General features: G+C 38.2%; 1 protein-coding gene across 1 annotated transcript in view; it reads right to left on the reverse strand.

Annotated features, from left to right (window-relative positions):
* The window catches only part of flt1 (fms related receptor tyrosine kinase 1), a 122,026-nt gene that overhangs the window by 44,718 nt on the left and 61,988 nt on the right, over nt 1-15,320 (reverse strand). Inside the window, exons 11-12 of the mRNA XM_007900604.2 lie at nt 10,617-10,767; nt 6,084-6,192 (exon numbers count right to left, since the gene is read on the reverse strand). Coding sequence (XP_007898795.2) covers nt 6,084-6,192; nt 10,617-10,767 — 260 coding nt within the window. The remainder of the gene's footprint in view (nt 1-6,083; nt 6,193-10,616; nt 10,768-15,320) is intronic.

Raw genomic sequence — 15,320 nt, forward strand, 5'->3', positions numbered from 1 at the left:
CACCTGAAGATGGGCAGATGGGACCTTCGTTTAATATCTCATTTGAAGGATAGCACTTTGAACATTGCAATACTCTCCCATTATCTATTTATCTGGGGGCTTTTTGGCCAGGAAACTATTCTTTTTTGGAATAGTGTCATGGGATCTTTAACAAATACAACAATTGTTGGTATCCACCTGTACAGATAGAGGGGGCTCGAGTTAATATCCAAAGGACAGCACTTCTGGCACTTGAGTGTCACTTTGAGCTCAAAGGTTTGGACTGTGAATAAAATTCTAAAATATAAATCAGACATTAAAAATGTGTGAGCTGAGATAACCAGTTTCAGAGAGCTATTTAACAATGGGAGGGCAGAGTAGACATTACAGCCAAGAGAAGTAAGCCAACATCAGGAGTATTTCCATCACTATTAGATAGTGATCAGGAATCTTGGCTGATTTTCTCCTCCCTAACCCTGAGACAAGGAAATTGTAAATGTCTAACTGAAAGCTGCCCGACTCATAGACCCAGGCATAGAGTAACTTTGTGTTATGTGGCCTATTGTTCACCAGCCAATGTCTTTATCCAATAGGCCATTGGAGAGACCTGATCTATTTACCTGTTATTTGCAAAGTTTTCAGAAGCAGCGGAGCAAGAGGACATGAGTTCAGGATTCTGAAGGGCAATTTCAGAACAGACACCAGAATGTTTTTCTTTCTTCAGAGGGTAATAAGTGACTTGGAATGGGTTACCAGGAAAGACATCTGAGACCAGAACACTGGGGTCATTTAAAAAACGGCTTGATGTTCGAATGGGAGTTCAGTAGGGTAGGGTTTCTGGAAGGATGAGATCAAATGAGTCGAATGTCTCTTGTCTGACCTCTTGTTTAATACACTGCAATATTAACCTACATTATGAAATTCACATCCTGGTGGTGGCCTTGAACACACCACTTGCTGACTCAGAGGCGATAATGCTACCAATTCAGCATTAGCAACTATTTTACAAATGTACGGAACGTCCAAGCAAATTGGTAAGTGTTTTATTTGTATTTTCTTCCTCACAAAAATTATTCATTGTTAATTTGATTCCTTTGAATAACACACTCCTTTAAAATAATGCCTCTGTATTAGACAGATGTGTAGTGGTTTCCCACATCAGGGATTTGATCTTATATTGGAGAGAATTCCACCTGGGTTAAGATTTGCTCTCTTTATGTAGCATTTTTAAAGCATCCAGAATTTGGCGAGTAATTAAATGCACCCTTAATCTTGATGCAGATTTGTTGTATGTTCTTTTGAAAGCAGCTGTGAAAGAAACACTTTGAGATGTCATCCTGATAGGAGTGGCCCTATACAAATGTAAATTGTTATTGTTGTTGAAATATGTTTTCTGATTTTCTTTTAAAAGAAAACTGCTTCAAAGTTGAGACTGAATTTAAGAATTTGTCAAATTCAGGGTGCTCTAAAATGCTACATATAGAGAGTAAATTTGCAGTTCAGTATTTGATGAATGTATATTGAAATTCAGATGCTTCAATGATAATAATAAAATGCATTAAAAAGACGCTATATAAAAATGTAATTCTTCCCTCAATCCCATGCCAAGAGACCAGTGTTGTATCAGATTGTTATGTGGGAGGGAGAAAGACAAAATACAATCACGGTCAGGTGAAACCATCTAAACAAGATTCCATAAATTGAGGTTGTGTGCAAATGAAACTTGGGTCTACTAAGCTATGGACAATCAGTTGCTGCTGAGTTCTATTGGTCCATCCGTCATGAAATATAATGGTGATTAACCTTATATCAAGAACCCAAATAACTAAATGAAGTACAATATAAACACACATACCAATCTACATATTTTACTAATCCCTAAATCAAACAATTCATGTTTTGCATTATAGCCTAGCCTTTTCCAAACAACCTGTTCTTGTCTTATTTGAACTTGCTTTAATATTGCAAGGTTAGAGTTTTACAACAGGTAGTGGGAATCTGATTGTTGATGGTAGTGTACTTTACCGATTATGCATTTTAAATCAACCAATTATTTAATATTACTGTTATTTAAGCAAACAAGACTGGTTGCTAATCACTTATCACAAACAAACGGTTTCTAGATGTTGTCCTTGCATTTAAATGGCACCCTTCCTTCCTATTCATTGTGTCTCTTGAGTAGTCAACAGTCTTTAACCTCCTTCCTTCCCATCACAAGTACCATTTGGCATAGCTGGAGTGGGTTATAACTTCATCCATAATGAAGGCCTAACATCCAAAAAATATTGGGTCTAATTTGTGGCATTTCTTAATGGTATTTCTTAAAAAAGAATGCAAGTGACACAACAAGGAGCTTTTTACAATTACCAATAAGGTGATCTTATTGAAACACTCCAAATCTTGAAGAGCCTAGATAAACTGAAACCTAAGAAGATGTTTAAGAGAGCCACAAACTACAACGAGGGGACACAGGTTCAAGTTCTGAAGCGGTGAACACTTTAGATTTAATCACTCTGTACAGAGTGGTGAATATATGGAAAGGACTACCCACAAGATAAATTTTGTCAACAAATCCAAGAGGGAATTAGATTGCTACTTGGCAAAGAAATCAATTGATGGCTAGGGATAGAATTATGTAGGATTATTTGTATATTAGATAAGTCAGAAGGAAATTAATGATTTTATTAGGTCTTGTGTGTTCTGATAGATAACCTCTTTGGTCAGTGCTCCCAAATTGACAGTGTTATTAAAGTAACAGGAGATTCTTAATAGCTATAGCACCAGAACATTGGACTTTCAACTGGAAAGCCGAGTTTGTACTCCAGTTTCAATTGACGTTTGCACTTGGGCTTCCTGTTGGGAGCAGTTTCCACTCTTGGCTAATTCATCTGAGGGAGGAAGGGAAAACTGACAGGGAGGAGTCCCTTCCGACATCATTCCAACATGCCTCCTGGGCAGTCGATCAAGCAGCAACATTGATAGTATCAGATGCTCACAGGATGGACTGTCGAGTGCTCCTCATCAAGGAGAATAGCACGTATAAAGGGATCTCATCTTGGTCAAGAAAATAGAGAGGCCAAAGTGACCTAAACTTAAGAAAAAAAATGAAGGAGTCTCATTGACTTAGATCCATGTTTCTTCGTGGTAGTTTTTGCTGATCTGTTCTCTTCTAATATGGTAATACTCTATACTCCTCTGTTTACTTAGCAGTAAGTAGGAACCCGATTGTTAGTCAATTGGCAGATTGTTTTTCCGAGGGTAAGAATTCCTTAAAAACAAATAATAAAATGATCACTCAATCCAGGACTGTTTGTGGGACACTGCTATGCACAATTGGCTGCCGCATTTCGCCACAAAATATGAGGTCAATTCACTTTACAATATATTCCGTGAAGCCCTTTGAGACGTCTCAAAGACGTGATAAGGTGGTATATCAAATGCAAGGAATATTATTATTATTAATAAGAGAGCATGACTGAATCCTTTGTCTATCATTTGCACTGATTTCTCTAGGAATTTTCCACCACGCAACAAGAAATGAGGAGGAACTTACACAGATGTTGATTTTATTCAGTTCCTTTTCTTACCTGAGCTGGTGGTTTATTTGGGAAACAGGTTTCTGGAACTTGAGAAAAATCTCATCCCATTTTGCTTCAAAAAGTCTGAACAACAAGATTCCCAAATCGTATTTCTTGATCTCTTCGTATTCCCGCTGATCAAAATTCAGGTTTTACAGGTATCAACTTTCCCCCATGAAACCACCTCACTTTTGCAGATCCCATAATCCCCCATCATGGCACTTGCAATTCTAAGTCTTCTCCTCAATTACTCCTTTGGCATCACCTAGCGCTCGAAACAATAGCACATTTCCCAGAGTCTTTTTACCAGAGACAGATGGGCACTTTCAACAACGGCACCAATGTAAGCACTCCGAGACGCATGAAGGGCACTATATAAATGCAAATTATTTTTGTTATTATTCCTCCTTTGACAGGAGCAGGCTGCAGATGGAATGGCCTCAGGCACTATTGATGATGGTACAACTTACATCTCAGCCTTTTTGACAGAGGCTGAAAGTATAAATAGTGTCATTGACTTTATTTTTTATGTACTGTTAAATTGCCAATATGTTTACATCTCTATAATAACTTTCAGATTTTCATGCTCTTCATACATACAATGAATGGTATTTATGTATTCAAAATATATCAATCTGCTAATGTTTTACCTTTATGTTGTCTTCATTGATATAAATGGTCATAACATTTTGCGGTTAGGATTAGCTCGCCTGTGGCCCCATGTGTAATCAAGCCTTATTGATCTCATGACCGCATGATAGTGAGTGTAATCATTTGGGAGTTTCCCCTCCTGTTTGGAACTATTATATGGGAGATTGGTAGGGCTAGTAGGGTTTTGGTTACTCAACTCCTGGACAAAGTTTTGGAATGCATCGTTGCAAATCAACTTCAGTCACATCTCTCTCTCCACTGCCTACTCGAACCCCTCCAGTCTGGTTTTCGCCTTGCCCATAGCATAGAGAGTGCGCTGATCAAAGCAACAAATGACATCCTCCCTCACTCCGACCAGGGCTCCCTCTGCTTCCGCATTCTCCTGGACCACTCCACTGCATTAGACACAGTCGATCACGTCTTCCTCCTCTATTGTCTCTCCTCCCTCATCCACTTTAGTGGGACCGCACTCGCATGGTTCACATACTTAACAAACTGCCAACAATATACCTTGGCAAATGCTTTTTCCTCCCACTCTCACCTGGTCACCTGCGGGGTTCCTTGGCCTCCTTCTTTTCCTAGGCACTATACAAATATAATTAGCAGTTGTTGTTATCTACGTGCTCCCTCTTGGCAATGTCGTCCGCAAACATGGGGTCAACTTCCACATGTATGCAGATGACACCCAAATCTACTTCTCCTCCTCCAGCTGCGTCTCCCAGTCTGCTGATGTTCTGTCAGCTTGTTCAGTGGTTAGAGCACTCACTTTGCAAGTGAGAAACCTGAGTTCAATTCCAGGCAGGGCAAAACCTTGGGCAAGTTTCCTTACTCCACATGCCAAATAATAATCCCTCCAAAAAATAAAACAATAATAAATTGGTCATTTTCAATCCATGACTGTTTATGGGACACAGCTGTGCGCAATTGGTTGCTGCGTTCGCCCACAAATATACAGTCAATTCACTTTACAGTATATTCTGTGAAGCGTTTTGGAACATCTAGAAGACGTGAAAAGCGCTATATCAAATGCAAGGATTATTATTATTATTATTATCAAGGTTTGGATGAGTGCAAATTTCCTGCAGCTGAATGTTGACAAACTGGAAGCCATACTCTGGCTCCCGTCAATGTCTTCTCTCCTGTGCTGAACTCCTCAACCTCCCCGGGCTTTTCCTCAGACTCCACCACCTGCTGCCTCTGCTCAGCCGGCTTCGGCCTCCTGTTTGTACCTTGTCCCCTCCGCTCCACCATCGGTGGCTGGGCCTTCAGCCACTACGCCCCGAAACTGAGGAATTCTCTCCCTCAATCCCTCTGCCTTGCCCCCTCCTTCTCCACTTCAAATCCCACCTAAAGACCTTTTTCGATCATGCTTACTGTTACCTTCTCCCTCCCTCTCCCCCTGGCTTAGGGCCAGACCCTGCCTGAAGAGCGCTATATGAATCCAAGTTGTTGTTTTGGTGATGCAACATAAGGAGATGTATGTGTAAGTACTGATTTAAAATGTTTTATGCAGGGGTCTGAAATGATAGATCCAGACCACTGTGTTATAATAATAATAATCCTTGCATCCAATATCACACCTCGTCACCTGTGTATTTTGTGGGTGAAGATATACCAAACCCACAAATGTTTATGACGCAGACAAGGATATCCTACATTTACGTTCACAAAAGGATGCAAATTCATACAAAAGAATAAAAATAGATGTTAAAATTTGAGTTAAATAATTGGCACTTTTTTGGAGAATTGGAGAAAGAAATGATGCTTTGCTTAGTTATATTATGACTAAAAAATACATGTGGTCCAGAAAAATTGTTCCAAAATATTCAGAAAATGCAATTAATTCCAACTTTACATCTGGTTTCTCTCTCTTACCTGTGATATAAAAGCTAATGTTCCTTTCATCTCTCCCAACTTTGTTTGAAGCCACACAATGATAAACCCCAGACACATTCGATTCAGCCACCACCAAGGTGCTAAAAGTCTGAAAGGAGAAGTAATGATGAAACAATGATGAACATCCTATTTGTCTCCTCAAAGAATGGAACATTTCCTTTTGTGTTGGTGTGACAGGTACGATTACTCAACTATGCCAGTTATTCATTGACATAATTGCGATTACTGTAACGTTTCAACCCTTTGAAAATATTTCATTCGAAACAATGATATTGGTAGAATAACAGGAAAAAAGAGTTCCCTCTGGAGCTATTTAATTATTTTATTGTTCTGTCTATGTCCATGAATGTGTAGCCTCATATGGTTTATGTCGTGCTAAGTGGTGATTTGCTGGTGACAATGAATCATTAAATCCTGTTGCATAACTAATTTGCCCAATATCATGTTCAATTAGGTTCAAGGTTTCCATTTACAATTATTGATTCTCTGAAATGTTATACAATCCCTGGATCAAGAAATAATTTATCTAAACTTCAGTGGATGGTTTTTTATGTTATTGTATAACATTGTTGTGGTCAAATTGGCTGCTTTTCACCTACATAAAATAATAATCCTTCCATTTGATATAGCACCTTTCACATTGGGATGACTTCTGAAAGAGCTTCACAGGATTTACTGTAAAATGTAATGATTGTATTTTGTAGTCAATTTCGACAGTCATTTGCATACAGCAATGCCTCACAAACAGCCATGAAATGACTGACCAATTTTATTTGGGCGAGTGTTATAATATAATAATAATAATCTTTAGTGGCTATATCAAATGCAATGATCATTATTATTATTTTTTATTATTGTGGATCCATTTAAAATACTCAAATGAAATTTTACTTAATAGTAAAAAAATCTAGTATATCATGTGAAGCACTTTGAGAACACATCGATGACATGATAAGGGGCTGTATCAAATTCAAGGATAATGATTTTATGATTTTGTGTTTTAATTAAGATTATGATTAACATGATGCTAATAACTTGACAATAACGGAATAATTCTACAATACATATTAATATGCATGTATTTTCCATTGGTTTATTACCCTCTAACTCTTCCTATGAGACCTTTCATATCGGCATGACCTCCCTGCGAGGGAGAATTGGGATGATCCAGGTCAAGGAGTACCACACAGTCACCGCCTAAGTGTCTGTGTTTCACCTCCTTCAAGCCAAACAACTAAGAGCTGATAAAATTAATTCCGTCTGTCGTGTATAAGTTTGAGTGACAGGCAGTTCCAGACCTTGAACCTTAAGAGTGTTGCATTATGATTTACAATGACAGGGCACTGGAACGTTTAGTAACTGAATAAGCCATACTTTAAAACACATGATACTGTATCCCTTAACAGAATGCACAACCTTTGGGACGTGGGGTATAGAAACCTTAGTTGTGATGGAGCTTTTTTCAATAGAATCTAATAATTTACCAGCAGTGCTATCTCTCAAATCTGTTAATTGCTTTGTTCATCTCTCTTGAACTATAAAGTGGTTTATGTGGATGTTGCTACAACATTAGGTCCATCACTGCAATTTTACTAATGTTCATTTCCTCTACCTTCCTTTGACCTCTCTATGAAAGTCTTTAGATATGAGGGGTCAGGTTAAGGAGGACATCAGTTACATTCTCCTCATTGTAGTCATTTTGAATAACCCTTTCATCTACCAATCCCCAGTTCAGGGATTTGGTTCAACATGTTCTGTGTGAGCAGTAACTATCTACTAATAAGAACATTTCAAAATATTTTGCATTGTGGCAGCTAAAAGTCCTCCAACCACGTCATTCTCTATGGAATATAGGAACACAGGAACAGGAGCAGGCTATTCATCCCCTCAAGCCTGTTCCGCAATTCTATTAGAACATGGCTGATCTGTACCTCAACTCCAATTATCCGCCTTTACCCTGTATCCTTGATAGCCTTACCTACCAAAAATCTATCCACCTCATTCTTGAAAATTTTAATGGATCCAGCATCCGCAGACTTTTAGGGGTGAGACTTCCAGATTTGGATACTAGTAAACATGTCAGTGGTGTAATAATATGTTTTCTATGTTTTTTCGGCTATCCCATATACATTAGGCATAAGAAGTCACAGGTTATCAACCCTGACCCAAATTCTTATTTTGTGTGGCTGCTTAATAAACTATTCGTTATTCATATTTATCTCCTCTGCACAATTCATTGTTTACCAAGCACTCCAGGAAACTACCCCACATTAACGGCACTATACCACATCTTCTATACCTGAATCCAAATCATTTATGTTTATGGTGAACAGAGGCCATAGTAACATAGATTTCTGCGGAACTCTTTGCTTTTCATTTCCTAACCATTGTTTAATCCATTCCGTTACCTCTCCACATGCCTCTATTTTAGTCATGAACCCTCCGTGTGGCACTTTATGAGAGGCTAATGACTAACATAGGGCCTTCTGGAAATCCAGATACACTACATCCACTGCATTTCCCTCGTCTATTTTATCCGTTAAATCTTTGAAGAATTTAAATTTTTAATCATGATCTTCCTTTTGGAAATCCATGTTGGCTGTTCTTAATTTTTTTCTCCTTCTCCAGATGACTAGTTATTCATTTTTTATTATAGATGCTAATACCTTGCTCACAACTGAAGATAAATTGACTGGCCTGAACTTTCCTGGATTAACTGTATCATGCTTTTTAAAAAATAGGTATTACATTGGCCATCCTCCAGTCCACTGACACGATTCATTTCTCTGCAGAGTTCTTAAACATATATACTAGAGTCTCAGCTACCTCCTTCCTAATTTCCCTAAGGATCCTTGGATGCAGTCCATCTGGGCCAGATGCCTTGTGCTCTTTAACACTGTGTAATTTATTTGATATCACCCTTCTCCCTATCTTAACAATTAGGATTTAAACTGTGTACCTTCTGGATTACTAAATTTTCCTATGAGTTTCCTAGAGCCAAAATATTAATTTAGTATTCCCACTATTTCCATATAATCTGCTGTGACCTTATCCACTTCTCCCCTTAATGATCCTATTCCTACTTTAACCATTTTATTATTTCTGGCATATCTATACAACACTTTTTTTTTGCTGTTTTCCTTCCTAATCATCTTTTTAACTTCTTTCATATATTTGCTGTATTCACTCCTGTTTTCCTCTCCATTATCTATTCTGTACTTTTCAAATCCTTTCTCCCTTAGCTACAGTTTTGTGCTTCACTTGTGTATTCATCCATGACATCCCATTATTAGTTAATTCTCCTTTTGTCTCTTATTGGAATATATTTCTCCTGTACCTTTTCTATCTTGTGCGTAAACATCCTCCATTGTTGATCAGGATCTTTGTTTGCCAATTTTTCCCTTCAGCGTTCCTCAGCTAGTTCATTCCTCATACCATTATAATTAGCATTTTTCCAACCAAGGACCTTGGTCCTTGTCTTGCCTATCTTCTTTTCTATAATCATTTTGAACCTCATTATATTATGGGCTCTACATTTAAATCACTGACCAGCTTTGGTTCATTGCTCATAACCAGATCAAGCAACGCTTCTCCTCTTGTTGGAGTTTCTACATATTGGGACAGAAAAGAGTCCTTCACACATTGCAAAAACTGCATCCGCTTCTCGCCTCCTACTCTCTCTCTCTGCCAATTTATCTGAGGATAATTGAAATTCCCATAATTATTTTTCCTCATCTCCCTTATCTGCCTACATGTTGCTTCTTCTATGTCTTTTCCACTGTTGGTTGGCCTGTAGCACATCCCCAATAGTGTGGTTAATCCTTTTTTATCCTTTATCTCTAGCCAGATGGATTCCGTCTCCAACCCCTCATTATTCATACCTCTTTAAATCTTGATGGAATGTAGTGGAAAATTGTGGTTTGAGCTCAACGTTCAATGAGCACTGTGTTTTTTTATTTTCCACACCAGGAACCATATCACCCTTTGAGTGGGATTGCCAAGTTGGTGCCAAATTAACGACAGATCTGCTCTGTCAGTCTGTGCTATAGAATTGGGATAAGACAATTCAGACTCAATTACACAAGAACCTTGGAGTCTTCAGAGAGAGAAACATATAAACCCATCAGTGTGGGCTGGATTCAAGCCCTGGTCTCAGAGGTGAAAGATTAGACAGTTCACGCTGCACCAACATTTTCATCTCCAAATAAAGGCAAATTATTTATCAAGTTTGCAAAATACGTCAAATGACAGTTTTTCAATATACAGTAGTTTCAGAATATTAGTGAATCTTTAAAAATTCTGTCTGCGTCTCATACTGTCTGGAAGTAGGAAAGCAGGATGTGTCCCTCCAGGGAGAGAGTGTGCATTCCATTCCGACAATCTACTTCTGGAATTTCTGTGTGTAGGTGGGGATGCATGTAATTCTCAGTTTGGTTTAGATACTCTTAAGCATGGTGATGAGTTTCCGAGTGTGTCTCACACCCAGCTGTTCAAAGAAAAAGAAAAAAGTACCTTATATTTTCCTTCTACTAATTTGGCTCTTTCGTTGATGCTGGAAATTCTGTTTCCACTCACATTGCCCCTGTTGTTGCTACTGATGTTGCCGTTGTCTTCTGTATCTAATAATACAATGCTGCTCCCAGTCCCCGAGTGTATTTCACACCTGGAAAGAACATTTTGAAAAATCACTCTGATGTAAGTGGTAAAAAGATTTATTTTTACTGAGTATTATTAACTCAGCCACAAGCCTACAGACATTTTATCTGAAGAAAAAAATGTAAACAAGCAATAAAAAATACAATAAACAAACCCAAAATATGACTTTTCAGCAAGCCATCCTTAAAGGGATTTTTTTTCTATTTTAATTGTACAAATACAAATCTACAGAACCAGATTTCATTAATAAACTAAGATTTGCAATTGTAACATTCTGCATTCATTTGCATTGATGATTATATTGAATTAGAAAAAAAATTAGAGATCTATTGAGTTTGATTTGTACAATTTGCAATTTTGATTCAATATATTATTGCAGGACACAATGCAATTGCAACACAGGAATAGCAAGTGATATATATTTAAGTGGTATGTGCCTGAAGTTTTATATCTGTCTGCTGTGAGTCAAACGAAACATATAATGCCCAATTACTGTGTGACACGATAACATTTCCCAGTTTCAAAACATAAAAGTATCTTATGCCAGCCTGTGGAAAATGAACACCAGCTCATCTCCCTATTCATAAATAAAATCACAAGAGAGATTCAGATGAACAACTCCCTTTGGCCCATTTGATCTCATCCTTCTGGAATACCCACCCTATTAACAACAACTTGCACTTATATTGCATCCTTCACATAGAATAACATCTTGAGGAACTTTACAATGGTGGGGCAGACACTGAAAAGGGGAGAGGGGGAAGGGGGAAGGAAGTGACTATCAAAGAAGAAATAGGTTTTGACGCAGGTTATTAAGACAGATAAAGTAAGGGAGCAAGACAGCGGGGTTGAGGAAAGGAGTTCTAGAGGTTATGGGCGTAGAATTGGGAAGCTATAGTGCTCCCATTGCAGTTTCAAATTTCAAGCTCTTAAATGAGTCCCATGTCCTGGCTTTACCCACACCTCCTGGTGATCCATTCCACTCATTAATTTCCCTCCATCTCTTGCTGCCTTTCTATCCCTCATTTCTTGTCTCTGTCCCCCGTATATGTATAGCTAGTCTCCCTGTGGGATTGTTCTGGGTCGCTATCTGTCTCTCTTTCAGTAGTCATTCTCTGTGAATCTTTTCCTCTCAGGCTCTTTCACACTGTTTCTCACTTGCTGTTTCTAGTGAGAAGTGGTCCATCCCAGGATGGGCAATAGGGAGGAGGACTCACTTTCTCCATTCCTCTTACCCCTTTTCACACCTTTCATACACCCCCCCTCCCCGCTCTCTGCTCCCCCCACCCCTAACTTTTCCACACCTTTCATACTCTCTGTTTTCCACCGACCCCACACACTCACTTTCTCACATCTTTTACACTCACTCTCTCCTCTCTGCCATCTTCTATATCCAATATTTTAATGTTGTACTCAGTCTCTGAGCCTATTTCCATTTTAAAGGCTGCATTCATATTTTGCAGACAATGTTTGGTAACTAGGCAAATGAGTTTACTCGATTAACCTCTTTCAGTACTCACACAGTTAATAGAGATTGCATGTTAATTAAGTGTTCTCCATGCACTAGCTCAGTAAGTCGAGCTAGTGCATGGAGAACACTTAATACTTGGGAGTCAATGCAGACCAGTAATCTTATCTGTTCAGGTTGCATCATAAACTACAGCAGGTCATCAGAGAGTTGAAATTAGATTCCAGTCTTGAATTTGTTCGCTTGTATTTATTACTTCTGATTATATAGTATACATATCCTGTTTAATATTACTGTCAGTTCAGATGTTGACTCTCAAAGAGTAATATTTTGTTTGCACCTTTCACTGTGGTTATAAGTCCCAGCTGAACTTTGCAGTGCTTTGATTTGTAAATCAGAGAAAAACAGGGAAGAATCCTGAACTGTCAAATACACTTATAACAATATCAGGGACTTGAAATACCCAGTCACTACACTTTACAGTGAAAACTGTGAATTGCTTTGAGATGCCCTCCTGATGTGCAAGGTCCTATATCAAATGTAAATATTTTTAAATTGTGCATAATCTTAAGCTTTAAGAAGATTCTCTTCAAATTTATGATCCTACAAAATTCTCAAATTCATTTTTAATTTAGAATTCAGATTTCTGCAGTTAAGAACTCAAGAATCATCGTGTAATTTAAGAGTGAATTTTCCAAAATTAGGTATAACTTGAAATTTAAGACAATTGGCTTAAAGATACGACTGTGACAAATTTGAGATCTCATGTGCCCCAAAATTCCTATATCATAAATTTTAGCAACATAAATAAAGTACATAAAAAATGGGTTCATCATGTTGGAATGTCTCTAATGGAAAAGTCATTGAAACATCATCAATCCTTCTCCTCAGTAACTGCAATAACTATCCTGAACTAAACAGGAAGAAATCCAAATTACCTTATTAAAGCCTTGGTAAAGACCATTACAGGGCAACTTGTCCAAGTTTACACAACCGTGAAGGCATATAGAAAAGGATAGTGATTAACACCAGTTCAGAGCTAGAGTTACTAAGTTAACAACAAGGAAAAGTTGTAAAGTGTATCAACAGCAGTGACGGGAAAGTTACATGTACAGAGGGCTTTGTTGTCAATAGCATGGGTGTGGCAGCATTGGTGGGTGCTTTCAAATCAGAAAACTTTCACGGATATGTTATTTTTAATATATTGGCACGAGACCGGGTCCCTGGGAATTTAAATTTCCTGGAAAAAATTCCCCGTTTACAGTATCCGCAGCAAATCTCCACGGAGTCATCTCAGTGCCTGCGCTGTGCACATACACAGCTTATTAACATTCACAAGCCTGTCTCCAGTTTAAAGCAACAATCGATATGAGAAATTAACTGCAGCAACAGGGATCCATAACAAGTGTGCACTGGAATCTAACCTTTCAGTCATTTGACGAGACTGGAATTTCTAAGTATAATAGAAATGCCACTAAAATGTATTATTGAATTTACACTGGATCACAATAACATTTACATTGCGTTTTTGTGTGGAGAATCATAAACAGAGAGCCATGACCCTTAAGCGTAGGTCACGGCTTAGCTTGGATGGAGTAGGAAGGAGGACCTGAGAAAGTGGTGGGTTGGCAATGCTAAACTTGATTTGGAGGAGGAAGAGAAGATTTGAGCAGTGGGAGTAAAGGGTCGCCGTAATCTCGAGGTTCTGGGAAAGAATGAGTCAGCACTGAAAACGGTAAAATAAATTTTGATTTGAATACGATGAAGATGCGCTCCTTTTGTCACCTTCCTCCCCCTCCCCCTGGCTCGGCCCCAGGATCCGTTACTGTGAAGCGCTCTGAGACGCCGTCCGGCATGGAGGGCGCTATATAAATCCAAGTTGTTGTTGTTGTTGTTGTAGATGCAGGGAGGAAGATAGGGAGTGGGAAGAGCATGCAAGATAATAATAATAATAATAATCCTTGCATTTGCTATAGCGCTTTTCACGTCGGGAGGACGTCCCAAAGCGCTGCACAGAACACACTGTAAAGTGAATTGACTGTATATTTGTGGGCGAACGCGGCAGCCAATTGCGCACAGCAATGTCCCACAAACAGTCGTGGATTGAAAATGACCAATTTTATTATTGTTTTTGGTTTAGGAGGGATTATTATTAGGCTCTGTGTGGAGTAAGGAAACTTGCCCAAGGTTTCGCCCTGTGCCTGGAATTGAACTCAAGTCTCTTGCTTGCAAAGCGAGTGCTCTAACCACTGAGCTACAGGACTCTGGTGCTTTACTTGCACTTTATTGTCAGGTCAAAGGTGGAATAAACAGGGAATAAATGAAACATAGAACGTTAAAACGGTTATTTGGTTGATGGGACATTATCTGAGGTTTAATAAAACTAACTAAATACAGTAATTAGTTAGGTTTAGTTAGGTTAAGTCAAATAGCAATTGCAATTTTCTACTGCCCTGTTAACTTTTTACTACTTTCATAAGAACTCACATGTAATCCAAGCACAGAAGGTCAATCTACCAAACCATTTCCAATTGTGTAGTTTCCATGAACTGAACACAATTATTCATTATTTTGCCATGAAAGAGGGCAATCCAGAATACATCAGTAAAATAAAAATAATTTACATTTTTATGATTCCAAGGCATATTAAAAGACTTCAAAAGTAATTATCATCAAATGTAGTTTTTGAAAGCAAAGATTGTTACCTGCAGTGGCTTCCTGGGCATTCATATGGCTTTATTAACTTTAGCTCAGAAAGATTTTGCACATTTCAATGTCCTTTATTCTTCATTAATAGTGAATTTCTTTTTAAATAACAATTTGCTTTTTGCCTTTTTCAGTTATGCAGTGGATGTGTTAAACAATACAGCAGCACTGGGACATAGATCAAGGAGCAATAAACACATATTGAAGGAACTGAAGGTTACTAGCATTGAGTAAGAGTCATCCTTATTGCAGTAATAATGTTACTCTTGACATTTGAGTATCATTATTACTATAACACAAAACATATAGTCACTGCACTTTACAGTATTTCCTGTTAAGCACTTTGGGATGTCTTCCTGCCATGAAAGATATTATACAAAATGCAA

This window comes from Callorhinchus milii, unplaced genomic scaffold, assembly GCF_018977255.1.
Source record: "Callorhinchus milii isolate IMCB2004 unplaced genomic scaffold, IMCB_Cmil_1.0 Scaffold4, whole genome shotgun sequence".
In the NCBI taxonomy this organism is placed as follows: domain Eukaryota; kingdom Metazoa; phylum Chordata; class Chondrichthyes; order Chimaeriformes; family Callorhinchidae; genus Callorhinchus; species Callorhinchus milii.